The 15,085-nt window shown below is 34.9% G+C and overlaps 1 protein-coding gene across 2 annotated transcripts in view; it reads right to left on the reverse strand.

Annotated features, from left to right (window-relative positions):
* Window positions 1-15,085, reverse strand: part of LOC128230557 (sodium- and chloride-dependent glycine transporter 1-like) — a 46,685-nt gene that overhangs the window by 26,062 nt on the left and 5,538 nt on the right. Inside the window, exons 1-3 of one of the 2 annotated variants that reach the window (XM_052942950.1) lie at window positions 14,626-14,774; window positions 8,091-8,216; window positions 4,445-4,649 (exon numbers count right to left, since the gene is read on the reverse strand). In XM_052942950.1, the coding sequence (XP_052798910.1) occupies window positions 4,445-4,649; window positions 8,091-8,216; window positions 14,626-14,697 (403 nt within the window). In that variant the 5' untranslated portion in view covers window positions 14,698-14,774. Of the gene's footprint in view, window positions 1-4,444; window positions 4,650-8,090; window positions 8,217-14,625; window positions 14,775-15,085 lie in introns of those variants that run through there. The other variant, XM_052942949.1, reaches the window with a different exon arrangement.

The following is a 15,085-nucleotide window of genomic DNA, read 5'->3' on the forward strand; positions in this document are numbered from 1 at the left end:
CATGAAAAGTTGATCTTGCCTTTACCTGTCAAATACATAAAAAAATACCACCCATACTTGACAACCTACACTGTTATGTCCTTATATTCAGAATTCCCTTGTGAATAAACACTTAGTGTATCTTTCACCTTAGAGGTAGGGACATGGGTCTTGCACATGACACGTCGTCTTCGTATGTGGAACACATGTAGCAAGTGATTTTAAAATCTGTCCATACAAGGGAAAGTTACAGCCTGGACACGACAACCTATACTCTATGTCCTTATATGCAGCACTCCATTGTGAATAAACACTATATGTGACCTTGACCTTTGAGGTAGGGATACGGGTCATGCACGCGACACGTCGTCTTGGTATGTGGAACACATGTGGCAAGTTATTTTAAAATCTGTCCATACCAGGGAAAGTTATAGAGCCGGACGGACGGACGGACGGACGGACGGACGGACGGTGTGATTTTAATATGCCCACTTTCGGGGGCATAAAAACAGTAAATTGCTACCCCCATACCTGAATGCTAACAATATCATTTTCATTGTTTTATTTCAAGTCATCAGGCCAAATAGATGTACACTTGTTCTCCTTCACTTATGGATGGGCATTGTCATCTACATGATAAACTCTTGTTTTTTGGCGATTCATTAATAGACATTTTCAAAACAAAACATTTTCGATTTTAAAATATTGGGTAATCTATTCAGCAACACCACATCATGGCAAATACTCCTACTTCTTACGGCACTGTTATAGAAGTTTAAGACGATTACATCATAAAAATACACAGATATTCTGTTTATTTTCAAAGAGAAGGTGATCAGGCAATAATATGAGCAATTCAACCAATAACAATGACAAGTAAAACATTGATCAATATTGAATTTAATGGAAGTAGAAAATATTCTGACAACTACGGTCATACAATTCAAAAATTATTTCAACTATCATAATGGTATAAACTACAAGTGATAAAAGCACACATTCTCAAAAGTTATCCTTTTGAGAAATTTACATGTGACCTTCACTTTGTAAATATATTGAAGCCAAGTCTTTCATCAACTTACAAAAACAAAGAGTAGACATTTGGGCCATGAGACGGTAACAATAAAATATTGTTCAATAAAGCTAGTTATCTTGTAAAACAATAAAACATCAATTAACAGCATGTCCTTAAAGCAGCACAAATCTTTATATTCATGCATTAAAAATAGTTGCATACCTGATAAAACTCAATCTGTTGACATAAACAATAAAGGTACTAAACAAATGCAGAACGGCAAATTTGGGACAGTTAATAATATAAATGTTTTATGTTATAAGGATGAAATGTTCATTCATCACAACAAATTATTTGTCCCAATGACCTTAACTTTATCCCATATAATAGTCATGTATCCTCATCATATGAAAACAGTCAATAATATTTTGCGCTAATTCAGAGTCTCTTTACTGCCTACCATACAATCACATAAAGTTTACTACATGGAATAAATACCAAAATGTCATTATGAGAGAGACAGTTCTTTGCTAAAAAAAAAGCAGTGCCAACCAGAAGATGTAATTAACATAAGGCATAAAAAAAATAATTGTTTGGTTAGGGTTACATACTTTTCAAAAATAGGTAGGGTAGGTAGGCTTTTTTTTTTCTTTTTTTTTATTAGGCTTTATATAAGAATATCATTTTCATCATTGGAAAATGGTGTTAAAGCTATCTTCTGTATAAGCATTTAAGGTTTAAACTACATATTGAAAAGCAATTAAAAAAAACGATTTTTTTTTTATTTTTTTTCATTTTTTTTATTTTTTCATTTTTTTTTTCAAACTGACTATAAAAACGGTAGGGTCGGCGCCTATTCCGTAGGTAGGGATGGGTAACCCGTACCAAATGTATTTTTTTTTTTAGGCCTAAGCAGTTTTGTTTTATCTTTTCAAACCGCAAAGCCTACTGCATGACTTATCGCATGATTTTCATAAATATGACCGAATTTTGTCAGTACAATCATATCATTCTCATCAGAAGCGTTTTTATGAATGAATTATATCTATTTCCTAAGGCACAAAGGATTTATTGTTAATATCATTTATTCATGTTTAAACATCACTCATAACATTCAACTAATTTGTTAAAAGTTCAGATGTTTCTGGCCTTGGCAATGATAATAATAATAACTATCAATAAATAAAAACACTTGGACATAATTGCGTATCAAACCGCTCTTTCAATATATGACTTTTGTCTGTATCAATAGAATTCAAATAAATGGAATTTTCTGTTGAACTTGTTTTTAATAGCTATGTCAGTAATTTTCCACAGAATGTTGGTCAGGCCAACATTGAGAAACTTGAAAACAAACTACACCTAACAAATCACAAAACATTGTCAGCAACGTGAGGGAATCAGACCGATTCTAACATTTCGCCACAGCCAGTACACTCTCTTTAAAACAAATAAAAAACAAGAGATGTTTGTCAAACATTATGCCCCCTGAGCGCCAAGTTGCCAGAAATATTTGGACAATTGAATGAAATATGCATGGACTGAAATGACAGCTGATTTGTCATTGGATGCATATGAGGCAGGTCATCTACTTATGATAACTTAAGAAGGCAAATAAATGCCCAACTAAAATAGTAACATAAAAGAAAATCATTTCTATACAAACATTTATACATCAATCCCAATCATCTGTGCATGCATTAAAAAAATATGGACAATCAGAAAACCTTTTTTCAGCTTACAGTCACACTGACCTTGACCTTTGACCCACTGACCTCAAAATCAATAGGGTTCATCTGCTGGTCATGACCAATAAGCCTACCTAGTATGAGGTCCCTGGGTCAAAGCGTTCTCAAGTTATTGATCGGAAACCGTTTTTCATGTAAAGGTCACACTGACCTTGACCTTTGACCCACTGACCTCAAAATCAATAGGGTTCATCTGCTGGTCATGACCAATACACCTACCAAGTATGAGGTCCCTGGGTCAAAGCGTTCTCAAGTTATTGATCGGAAACCGTTTTTCATGTAAAGGTCACACTGACCTTGACCTTTGACCCACTGACCTCAAAATCAATAGGGTTCATCTGCTGGTCATGACCAATAAGCCTACCTAGTATGAGGTCCCTGGGTCAAAGCGTTCTCAAGTTATTGATCGGAAACCGTTTTTCATGTTAAGGTCACACTGACCTTGACCTTTGACCTCAAAATCAATAGGGTTCATCTGCTGGTCATGACCAATACACCTACCAAGTATGAGGTTCCTGGGTCAAAGCGTTCTCAAGTTATTGATCGGAAACCGTTTTTCATGTAAAGGTCACACTGACCTTGACCTTTGACCCACTGACCTCAAAATCAATAGGGTTCATCTGCTGGTCATGACCAATAAGCCTACCTAGTATGAGGTCCCTGGGTCAAAGCGTTCTCAAGTTATTGATCGGAAACCGTTTTTCATGTTAAGGTCACACTGACCTTGACCTTTGACCCACTGACCTCAAAATCAATAGGGTTCATCTGCTGGTCATGACCAATACACCTACCAAGTATGAGGTTCCTGGGTCAAAGCTTCCTGGGTCAAAGCGTTCTCAAGTTATTGATCGGAAACCGTTTTTCATGTAAAGGTCACACTGACCTTGACCTTTGACCCACTGACCTCAAAATCAATAGGGTTCATCTGCTGGTCATGACCAATAAGCCTACCTAGTATGAGGTCCCTGGGTCAAAGCGTTCTCAAGTTATTGATCGGAAACCGTTTTTCATGTTAAGGTCACACTGACCTTGACCTTTGACCCACTGACCTCAAAATCAATAGGGTTCATCTGCTGGTCATGACCAATACACCTACCAAGTATGAGGTTCCTGGGTCAAAGCGTTCTCAAGTTATTGATCGGAAACCGTTTTTCATGTAAAGGTCACACTGACCTTGACCTTTGACCCACTGACCTCAAAATCAATAGGGTTCATCTGCTGGTGATGACCAATACACATACCAAGTATGAGGTCCCTCGGTCAAAGCGTTCTCAAGTTATTGATCGGAAACCATTTGGTATTCCTACCGACCGACCGACCGACCGACCGACAGACAGACAGACCGACCGACCGACATGTGCAAAACAATATACCCCACTTTTTTCAAAAGGGGGCATAATAAAAATGCCAGACAGAGAAATTCTAGGTTCTAAAATGACTGTAAGGAAATCGGTGTACTTCTAAATATATTTAATGATAGGACAATCAGAAATGGGCCTACACATCATAAACATATCTTAAGCGGCTTTAAGAGTGCACATGAACATCCTTGAATCTACCTGAATATTCTTATTTTAATAGTGTTTGCATTGAAATGTAGTTTATACTTATAACTGGGTTATGCCAGGAAAGTTACGATCTTAAGTCTTGTGATCTTTATTGTATCAGGGCCCAGAACAATAAATGTTTAAACAAAACTTACCACCACCATTACTGTAGGCCAGGTAAGGAAATCTCCAAACATTTCCCAATCCGACAGAGTACCCCAACAGTGACATGAGAAAGTCAAATCGACCGCCCCAATTTCCTCGGTCCGGCACGTCTGTTACTTCACCAACCAAATCATCATCAAGGGGCGTGAGAACAGCTGTACTGGAAACGTCTTGCACGAGGTTCTCATTTGGGTTCTGTACGGGCAAAGGGCCAAACTTAATGTTGTATGAAGTATTTCATTTAAAAAACAACAACATATTTATAACATTTTGATAGGAACTAGTTATACAAAGATTATAGTTGAAAACATTTAAGCTGTCATCTAAATTAGACTTTTGTATGAACAAGCCCAAATTTGTATATTATAGCTTGGCATCCAATTTTTTACATAGCCCTGCTATATAAAATCCAGAATTTGAGCAAGTCTGGAAAGCATTTTACCAGGGCTTGCGGGCTTGTGCTTATTTCAACCACTGTTTGAAAATGAATAACTGAAAGAGCCAATAAGCATATAAAATAAGAGGGTAGAATTAACCGTTTTGGCAAATAATTGACCCTGAATGGAATTACTCGGAAAAAAAATCAACTCCATCAAAATCTTTTACCAAGTATTTAAAGAAATACAGTTAAAAAGGCACAACTTAATAAACCTTTCTCCATATCATTCAGTCACTTATATGATAATATCTATAATTATATTTATCTCAAACCTTAAAAAAATTCTCCATCTTTTTTTCTGAATTTGTGTCTGCTTTCCTTTAGCACAAGCAACCTTAATAGTTCTATTTTATGGCAAAAGTGATTAATATAACCAGACATCTCAAAATTTCCATAACAACAGAAGATTTTATTGACCAGTCAAAATTATATATATTGTAAAATATGTTAACTCGTATATAGGGAGCTCTTCATCATGTCAAGGATTTTGCCGTACAAAAACACTGCAGGATAAGCATATACTGGATATTTTTTGTAGGAGGGTGGCCTTGGTGGCATACCTTACAAAAAATAATACATCCTTTACATATGAATGCCAACATTCTCGATTTCAATGAATATTTTATTGGCCAAGTTAATAATACATGTATGATATCCATGTTTTTACATCAAAATCTCATATGTATTATAAACTGACATCATGTCAATCATACAAATGAAATGCCTTAATTTATTCAAGGACTATTTTTCAGTTTTACTCAGAGTGATTTAAATTAGTATTAAAACTGAATTTTTCCGGTTTTAACTGAACCAGTCAATACAAACATATTTAAAAGTATACAAGTAAAAACATTGACAAAATACTTGGCAACTGACAAAGGCCAAAACGGTGTGAACTTTCATTCACAATGACTTGCGTATTAGCTTAAATACATTCATGTGGGTAAATGCGTTTAATATTACTCTTAAAACCACATGTATTGATTTGCAAGAGTAGTTTTTACTACTGTATAAATTTACTGTCATTCATATCGTACTGGGGATTGCATCATCTAAACAGCTCAGAAGATTCAATTTAAAATGAATTATCTTCGTGAAGTTCTATTTTTCCTCCTTCACAGCTGTTTGATCATGTCAACCCTAACACAGTGAGGTGCAACATTTATAACAACATTGAGGTTTTAGCCAGGTTTTTGAAAATTGCCTGCTGCAGAAAAGGAGTGAATGGGCACAATTTGTATCTGACTGTGACAACATTAAACATTAGGAATCTGACAGAAAATGTTAGGAATTGTGTTTAATTTAAGTATAAGGTTTCAACTGCTAAATATGTCAAGTTTGTATGTTTAATTAATCAAAACAAAATAAATATTTGGCATGTAATTCTTTGAAGGTGTAACGTGTCCTGGTCTCCATGAGGGCAGAAAGGTGCCACCAAAAATGACAGCACCCTTCCATAACTCTTAAGCTTAAACTCTTTACATAAGGAACACTCAGTACATGTGTACTATCATCAAATATGCAACCACACATAGTACAATAAATGTTTAAGTAGTGATCATAATTGATCAATCACTGATCTAGATGATTTTTATTTATATAATTTTAACACCTAATTCAGTTTTCGGATGCTAAAAATTAACTAAAAGTGGGATTACAGTAACATAAAGGACCAAAATCTATCTTTTTTATTTTGAATTCTTCTTTTTTCCTATATGTTGAAGATAAAGATGACAATAGAACGGAAGAGATCTATCATTAAATATCATGAACAAAAAGGGTGACTTCCTATTTTGCAATAATTAAAATGATCTGAGTCAAGTGGATCACTGGGCTTCAATTACAATGTGAAATATAACACTGCATGAAGACCTCAATGAGTACTCCTTTCCACTGAACACCCATTAAAACTGGCCATACTGAAAAAGCTAGTTTGTTTTGTGTCATTTTTGTAACAAATAAACTACAAGAGACGTTTACTATGTAATGTTGTCTACCCTGTTATTTTCCTGTATTAAGTAGTTTCTTGTTTGTGAATTTGTGTTCTATGTCTTTGGCGTTGCCCATTGCCACTAAACCGGGTTTATGTTTAAACTTTTTGCTACTGAGCATGTTTCTGTAGCTTTTTGCATATATTTTGAGGTAACACATTTATGATATTCTATTAAAAAATGACATTTCTGTATCATGAAATAAGAAAGTTTGGACATTACGTGAAACTTTGTTATTGAACGAAAGTCCTTTCATATATGGACTAAAACCACTGGGACACTAATTAGGGTCGGATTTATTCTAGGTGTTTGGAGCAAGTCCAATCATTTTCACATAGTGTTTAATGGGGCTTTACCCCTTCTTTCAAAGATAATCCTTTATACTCCTCTGTCCAAAGCCTCACAGACTTTACTCTAAAATTATATAATGAGGGGATGAACTAGGGACAACTTATGTGGCCTCTTCTTTATGAAGGAAAGGGTTAATTTGAGCCTTCCATTTGTAAATTAATATGCCTATGGTGGAGCTAAATGGTGGATGTAATTTATATTGGTCTAACTTTGGTTTGAATAAGCCTATGCACTGTTTGGTGCAAATATATAATGTTTGGCATTTGTGCATAAAATGTCAAAACATGGTGAATACAGCCTTTTATTATAATGTTCACTGTGTGTGCATTACATATGCATAACATTGTTACTACAAACAATACTGTTGTCAGAATTAAATTAGATGTTTTTTCAGCTTTTGGCATTGTTAGATTTTTAAGAAAGCTTTCATTTTAAAAAGTGACCATGTAAACTAAAATATAAATGTCAATGTACAATATTCTGGGTTGTTTAAACAGTTTAAGATTGCGCTTATCATTGAACAAGAAATGCAACAAAAACATGACATTATGGTATATTTGAGTGGGTTCTACGAAACTACACATGCATGCTAGTTTATATGCCCAAAAGATGATTTCAGAAGCTGGTAGAATTTGGCAGAAGTCAAAATACATACGAGCCTAAGTAAAATCACTTATTGAGCATCCCTCGTATTTTGTTGTAGATTACCTTTAAATTTCCAATATTATGTCAACTGATAAGTATAAACTAAATATGCATGTGTTTATATAACCAAACGCCACTGAGCACGATAAGGACTATTTGGAATAATAAGTAAGTTCAACTCAATCAGGAGCCTTTCATAGAAAACCTTACCTCATCTTCCGTCGGGTATTTGCCAATGCCTGGGTCTTTATCATCCTTGTACCATGAGACACCATATTTGTTTTTCTCATCGCGTCGGTGGTCACCGCTCCCGCCATGGTACTTCTCCGTCCCTCTCTGAAAATATAAAACATCATAAAACACATCAAACCAATAAAAAGATGGCAAAGTATAGCTGACTAGCATTGATGAACTTCTAAGCAAAGAATGATGGAATGGACCGGTAATGTGTGTTTTATTTCTATGGAAGGGGACAAAACCCTGTGTGAGACAACCATGTCTTATATATAATAACTATTTCACCTTTAAGTTTTCAATTGTACACAACATGTACCTAAGGATTTTTATATGTTCAACCTTCATCAAGCGCAAACAAACAACTAGGCAAAACATAACTTAATAATAAAGGAATAAATATTAAAAACAATAGTATCATTCATTAATTTAACCATTAATCTGTTAACGTCTTAAAACACTGGTAAACAGGATGAGTTTTTTTTATTTCAAATTAAATCCTCCAACGTTTCTGAATACAACCAATTCATTACAGCTCCATCCTTAAACTCATCCACAACAGCTGAGAACAAACAAACTTTAATGAAGTCCAGACAATCTGTGCAAATTGTATCATCATTCTCACCCTAATCAAGTGGGTTTTCAGACATGCAACACAGCAATTTCAAGAATTTAAAGAAATCTCCAAAGAAATCACAAGATCATAAACAATTATAAGCAAAGCAGATTACAACTTGATCCAGACTTAAGCTTTCCCTTGTTAAAAAGATCAGGGCACAGGGTGCTTCTTTTTTAAGGTATTTCATTATCATAAAGGTTTGGTTTACCATATTTTTTTTAAAGGTATGCCCTACTGACCATTATGGTAAATGTTGATGCATTACGTTACATGTACCAGGCAATAGGTTTAATCAATCAGCCAATAGGTTACATGAATCAGGCATTAGATTACATGAATCAGGCATGAGGTTACATGAGCCAGGTATTAGGTTACATGGACCAGGTATAAGGTTACATGTACCTAGCATTAGGTTACATGAATTAGGCATTAGGTTACATGAATCAGGCATCAGGTTACATGATTCAGGCATCAGGTTACATGAACCAGGTATAAGGTTACAAGTACCTAGCATTAAGTTACATGATTCATGATTCAGGTATTAGCAGTTAATTAGCAATACTCGCATACCAAGTCCTATACTCGCATACCGAGCAGTGGTCGAAATTAACACAAGCGCGCAAGCTCTGCACTGGTAAAATGTCCTACACTTGCATACCGAGTCTAATACTTGCTCTCATACCGAGTCCTATACTGGTCTAAGACGGCCTATATTTGCATACAGAGTCTTATTCTTGAATACAGAGTCTTATAATTGAATACAGAGTCTTATACTTGAATACAGAGTCTAATACTTGAACACTGAGTCTTATTCTTGAATACAGAGTCTTCTACGTGAATACTATGTCCTATGCTTGCATACCGAGCCTATACATGCATAATGATTATTCTCACATACTCAGAGTTTGCAATGATGTTCATAAAAGTAATTTAAGACACATGACTTACTTATTACATTCCAGAAAGAGTTAATAAGTGCAATAAGTAACTAAGAACTGCAATCTGTCATAATCTTCTTTAAATTTCTAATTCAAGGTTATCTTAATACCACAACTCAAAGGAAATACTAGTGTTACAAACATAAATGCTCCAAACAATCATGAGAGTCATCGTTGACAATACTTGTCGACAGATCCTGAGGTGGACAGATGCCAATTTTACTTAATCAATTGGTTCTTGTTTACTTCAGGACCTGTTGTCAAGTAGTGTCAACGATGTTCAAGAAAACTATCTAATTTGAGCATTATCGTCACCTTTATGTTAGACCTCAATAAATGCTTCTATTTCTACATGCTGATATGAGTTCTTGCATTTAGGTGAACTGTTATTGCTTGCTCAAAATTCAAGCTACCAGTGGCCAAAATAGCCATTTGGTACTCAACTATTAAAACAAGAGCGCTGCTGAGCGAATGCCATTCCTTGTTTGTTGATTGTCAGTTGGAAATGGGCATAACTAAATCATTATAAAAGCCATAGCTATGGGTCTTGAAGGGCATGTGCTTTTTGTTTCTAGCACTACTGGCAACATGTGTACCAAATTAAATTTGAATATCATAAATGTTTCTTAGTTATGACCAAGGTTAAAGTTTCAACACTCCAACTACAACACCACTGAAGACTACACCACTGAAGACTACACCACTGAAGACTATCAGAATAGATAAACAGACCAGCTTAACATGTACATCTAAGGCCTAAAAAAAAAATACATTTGGTTCGGGTTACCCGACCCTACCTACGGAATAGGCGTCGACCCTAACGTTTTTATAGTCAGTTTGAAAAAAAAATGAAAAACTAAAAAAAAAAACAAATATGTAGTTTAAAACCTTAATTGCTTATAGAAGATAACTTTAACACCATTCTCCAATGATGAAAATGATATTCTTATATAAAGCCTAATAAAAAAAAAGCCTACCTACCCTACTATTTTTGAAAAGGATGTAACCCTAACCAAACAAAAAAATTTTTAGGCCTAAGGTAGATTAAACAATAATAATAAAAAAATCTAAGAAAATCATCTCAAAATGACACATATTTTTCTGATTGAATGGGAATATTTGACATCTAATTTTTATTTCTCAGTTTCAACATTAAGTGCATGTTGTATTTTGCTTTGTGTCTAAAAGGCAACAGAGATCTAGATAATGTTTTGTCTGCAATATTGGAGTGAAATGCACACCAGTTATTGACTGTGCAATGGAACACCACTCTAATGGATGGAAATATAACAGCCTCAGTGAATTCCCAAGATCCTTTTGCTCAGACTTGGGGCAGACTTACCATAACTATCCAAAGCTACTGGCAGCACCTTTGTTTTGTCTTTAACAGCTTAAAGTAAGGACAAGTAAAATTTCTACAGTTGAAGACATCTTTACAATCAACTGAAAGCTTTTACTGTGAAATCATTAACGTTTGTGAGACATCAGTTTTCGTGGCTTTCGTCAATTGACCAATCCACAACAAAACCAACAAATTCAAGACCATTATAAATTATTAAACAAAATATTTGACCTTTAATCCTGGTATTCAACTGCTTATGTAATGTATGTATACAATTAGATGCATGGTCTCAGTATAATTTACTGATTTACAGTTTGTCTTAAATAGTACTTTGTTTCATAAAATAACTGTAATAAAGTTCTTTATTAATTGTGTTTATTTTTCATATTTGCAGAATAAAATTACAAAAACATGTGATCAAATGTGCTGGTTATTTACATATATCCTGTTTCTCAATGACATGTGCATTGTGTTTTTTCTTTTTTCTCTTTAGTCTATTTGACTAATCGCTTACTTTTGAGGACGTTACGTTTAAATTTGAAGTTCATGGCGTAAATAAGTACATAAATGAGAAACACTGACAAACTGCATGTTACGATAATCTTTCTAACACTCTAAAAATGCGTAATACAGGCAATTTTGATGGTACAATTCTTTTAACAACTAACAATGCACAAATTAGAATACTTTAGCGTAAAAGAATACTTTATTGAACACTGCGTAAAAGAATACTTTATTGAACACTGCGTAAAAGAATACTTTATTGAACACTGATAACTTGAAAATAAATACTGAAATTTTATTATGTTGATAATTTAAAATGCAAAAAAACAAGAATAACAAGTACTAGTAAGCCGATGAAATCTATCGACACTATGATTGTTTACTCAAAACAACATATTGTAACTGTTTTTCAATTTGCAAAAATGCTTAATTGACATTCTGTGACATCACAAATTTATATCTTTTTTAGGAGGGTGCATCTCATTGGCTCTGCCAGCCATGTGATCATTTACATTGGCATCAGCGCTAATTGGCTGGATAATGCAAACAGTTTATGGCTTCAGTTTAACTTTTATTTCAACTTTGTTATACTTTATTATTTTTTTCAGTGGAAAATCATGATATTCCATGCCAACAAATAAACAATACATGATTTCACAGTAGTGTGATAACAGCACAAGGTCTAAGAAATACTGAGAGCAGATTCTTAGAAATACAATCTGGAGTAATAACATTGACTCTGCCATTGCCAATCAACAGTGTTGTTGGAACTCTGCTTTGGACTGTAGCCTATAGTACAATGACTGTTATTGCAGCTGGAACCAGGAAGCAACAGTCACTAGAAGTGTTCATATCAAATTATTACTGCTTCAAACAATTCACTATGATAAATAACAATGTATTCAAAATGATGCCAGTAAACAAACAAACACCTTACCTTTGTGCAAGAGAGTGAACAGACATAATCATTCAGCCAAAACACCCAATACAAAATTTATACAATTTAGGGTTTCCAATTGCTCAAAAAACACAATTTTAATAAACAAAAGAACATCACGTAAATTACACAAGCGGACTTGTGGCTTTCAATCTATTCCACTAGCGGACCTGTGACTTTCCACTATTACACTAGTAGACCTGTGACTCACTATTACACTAGCGGACCTGTGACTTTCCATCTATTACACTAGCGGACCTGTGACTTTCCATCTATTACACTAGCAGACCTGTGACTTTCAACTATTACACTAGCGGACCTGTTGCTTTCCAACTATTCCACTAGCGGACTTGTGACTTTCAACTATTACACTAGCAGACCTGTGACTTTCCACTATTACACTAGTAGACCTGTGACTTTCCATCTATTCCACTAGCGGACCTGTGACTTTCCATCTATTACACTAGTAGACCTGTGACTTTCCATCTATTACACTAGTAGACCTGTGACTTTCCATCTATTACACTAGTAGACCTGTGACTTTCCACTATTACACTAGTAGACCTGTGACTTTCCATCTATTCCACTAGCGGACCTGTGACTTTCCATCTATTACACTAGCAGACCTGTGACTTTCAACTATTACACTAGCGGACCTGTTGCTTTCCAACTATTCCACTAGCGGACTTGTGACTTTCAACTATTACACTAGCAGACCTGTGACTTTCCACTATTACACTAGTAGACCTGTGACTTTCCATCTATTCCACTAGCGGACCTGTGACTTTCCATCTATTACACTAGTAGACCTGTGACTTTCCATCTATTACACTAGTAGACCTGTGACTTTCCATCTATTACACTAGTAGACCTGTGACTTTCCACTATTACACTAGTAGACCTGTGACTTTCCATCTATTCCACTAGCGGACCTGTGACTTTCCATCTATTACACTAGTAGACCTGTGACTTTCCATCTATTACACTAGTAGACCTGTGACTTTCCATCTATTACACTAGTAGACCTGTGACTTTCAACTATTACACTAGCGGACCTGTGACTTTCCACTATTACACTAGTAGACCTGTGACTTTCAACTATTACACTAGCGGACCTGTGACTTTCCATCTATTACACTAGCGGACCTGTGACTTTCCATCTATTACACTAGCAGACATGTGACTTTCCACTATTACACTAGTAGACCTGTTGCTTTCCAACTATTACATAAGCAGACCTGTTGCATTCCATCTATTACACTAGCGGACCTCACATTAGCTTTACACCTTCTATCATTTTAGTAAACACTAAAGAAGTATCAACAAAAAACTCTGGTGGTCTATGGTCAACAAATCCATATAATAATTTATCAACATCCTACCTCCCTCAGTAAATCAGTTCCCATCATCAGGTGACCCTCCTACGTAAAACGCCAACTGTCAGCTGTCAATTTTACACATAAACAATTGTCCACTAAAAACAAAACACTGTCTTCACTTGAACTTACAAGGTGGGCTAATGTCTTGTTATTCATTCCCAACCAACCACAGTGACATACTGACCAAAGTGTTTATAGACTGGGCAAACAAATGACCATGCAGAAGAAATATAATTGGAAATATAATTTGGACTATTCTAAATACCCGAAGGAATTGATAATAACAGTCTGCGTTTAATTATGCGTCTTGGGACACATATTCAAGTCAATTACATCTTAACATGAACAATTTTTGCAGCCTATAAATATGTTCTCTTGAGAGAAAAACAAAAACTGAAAGACTGCCAGTCTATAAACCAGCGCAGCCAAGATTCCCACAAAACAAACCTCTGTAAATATTTAATCTTTGCCTTTCTTTGCCAAAGAAGGAGCTTTAACAAATTCTTTTGAAAATCACTCAGGACTCTGGTCAATTGAATAAATAACTATAAGAGCCAAAGGTCAAATTTTGATTATATCATTATCCGTTTGATATGATCAAGTATAATTAGCGTCATATGTTAATAAAATTCATGCAGAAGTTACAGCGTTATTAAACTGCAAATGTTTTAATGAACAAGGGTCTTTATTAAAGCATTTTAATGTAATTTGTTCTAAAAAGGGAAGGTATTTGGACAGTATATTCTATACAACGTAAAAGCCCCTTTTTACACGGCCAAAAATCAGTATTACCTGAAAGCCTCCTCGAGTGTCTCTTATTTTCACTCCTTCATATTCCTTCATAATTCCGTAACTTGCTGACATCTTTAAAACTGTCTGTTCATCAGTGACTGTTGAAACTCAAGGCCATACTAATAATTGGCCTAAATAAATAAATGTTAAGGTACACTGCTTGAAGTATATCAGTTATAACTGATTTGGAAAGATCAACATTGTTTTATACTTAAATGAACTGTCAGTTTTTGTGTACTATCCCAAAACACCTTTTCTTAAGAATTTCAAAGAGGTCTAAATGGAGCCAAAAGATAACATTGACGTTTTGGCACAAGGCGACCAAAATATTCCCACACATGGAATATTGCATCACCTAAAAAAAAACAGAAACGCAGAATAATTCTGAAGGCACCTCTAGAACGCTTTGGTATTTAATAAAACCCCAATAAGAACATATGTTACATAGCAACATATGTCA

Source organism: Mya arenaria, chromosome 4 (assembly GCF_026914265.1).
Source record: "Mya arenaria isolate MELC-2E11 chromosome 4, ASM2691426v1".
Lineage (NCBI taxonomy): Eukaryota > Metazoa > Mollusca > Bivalvia > Myida > Myidae > Mya > Mya arenaria.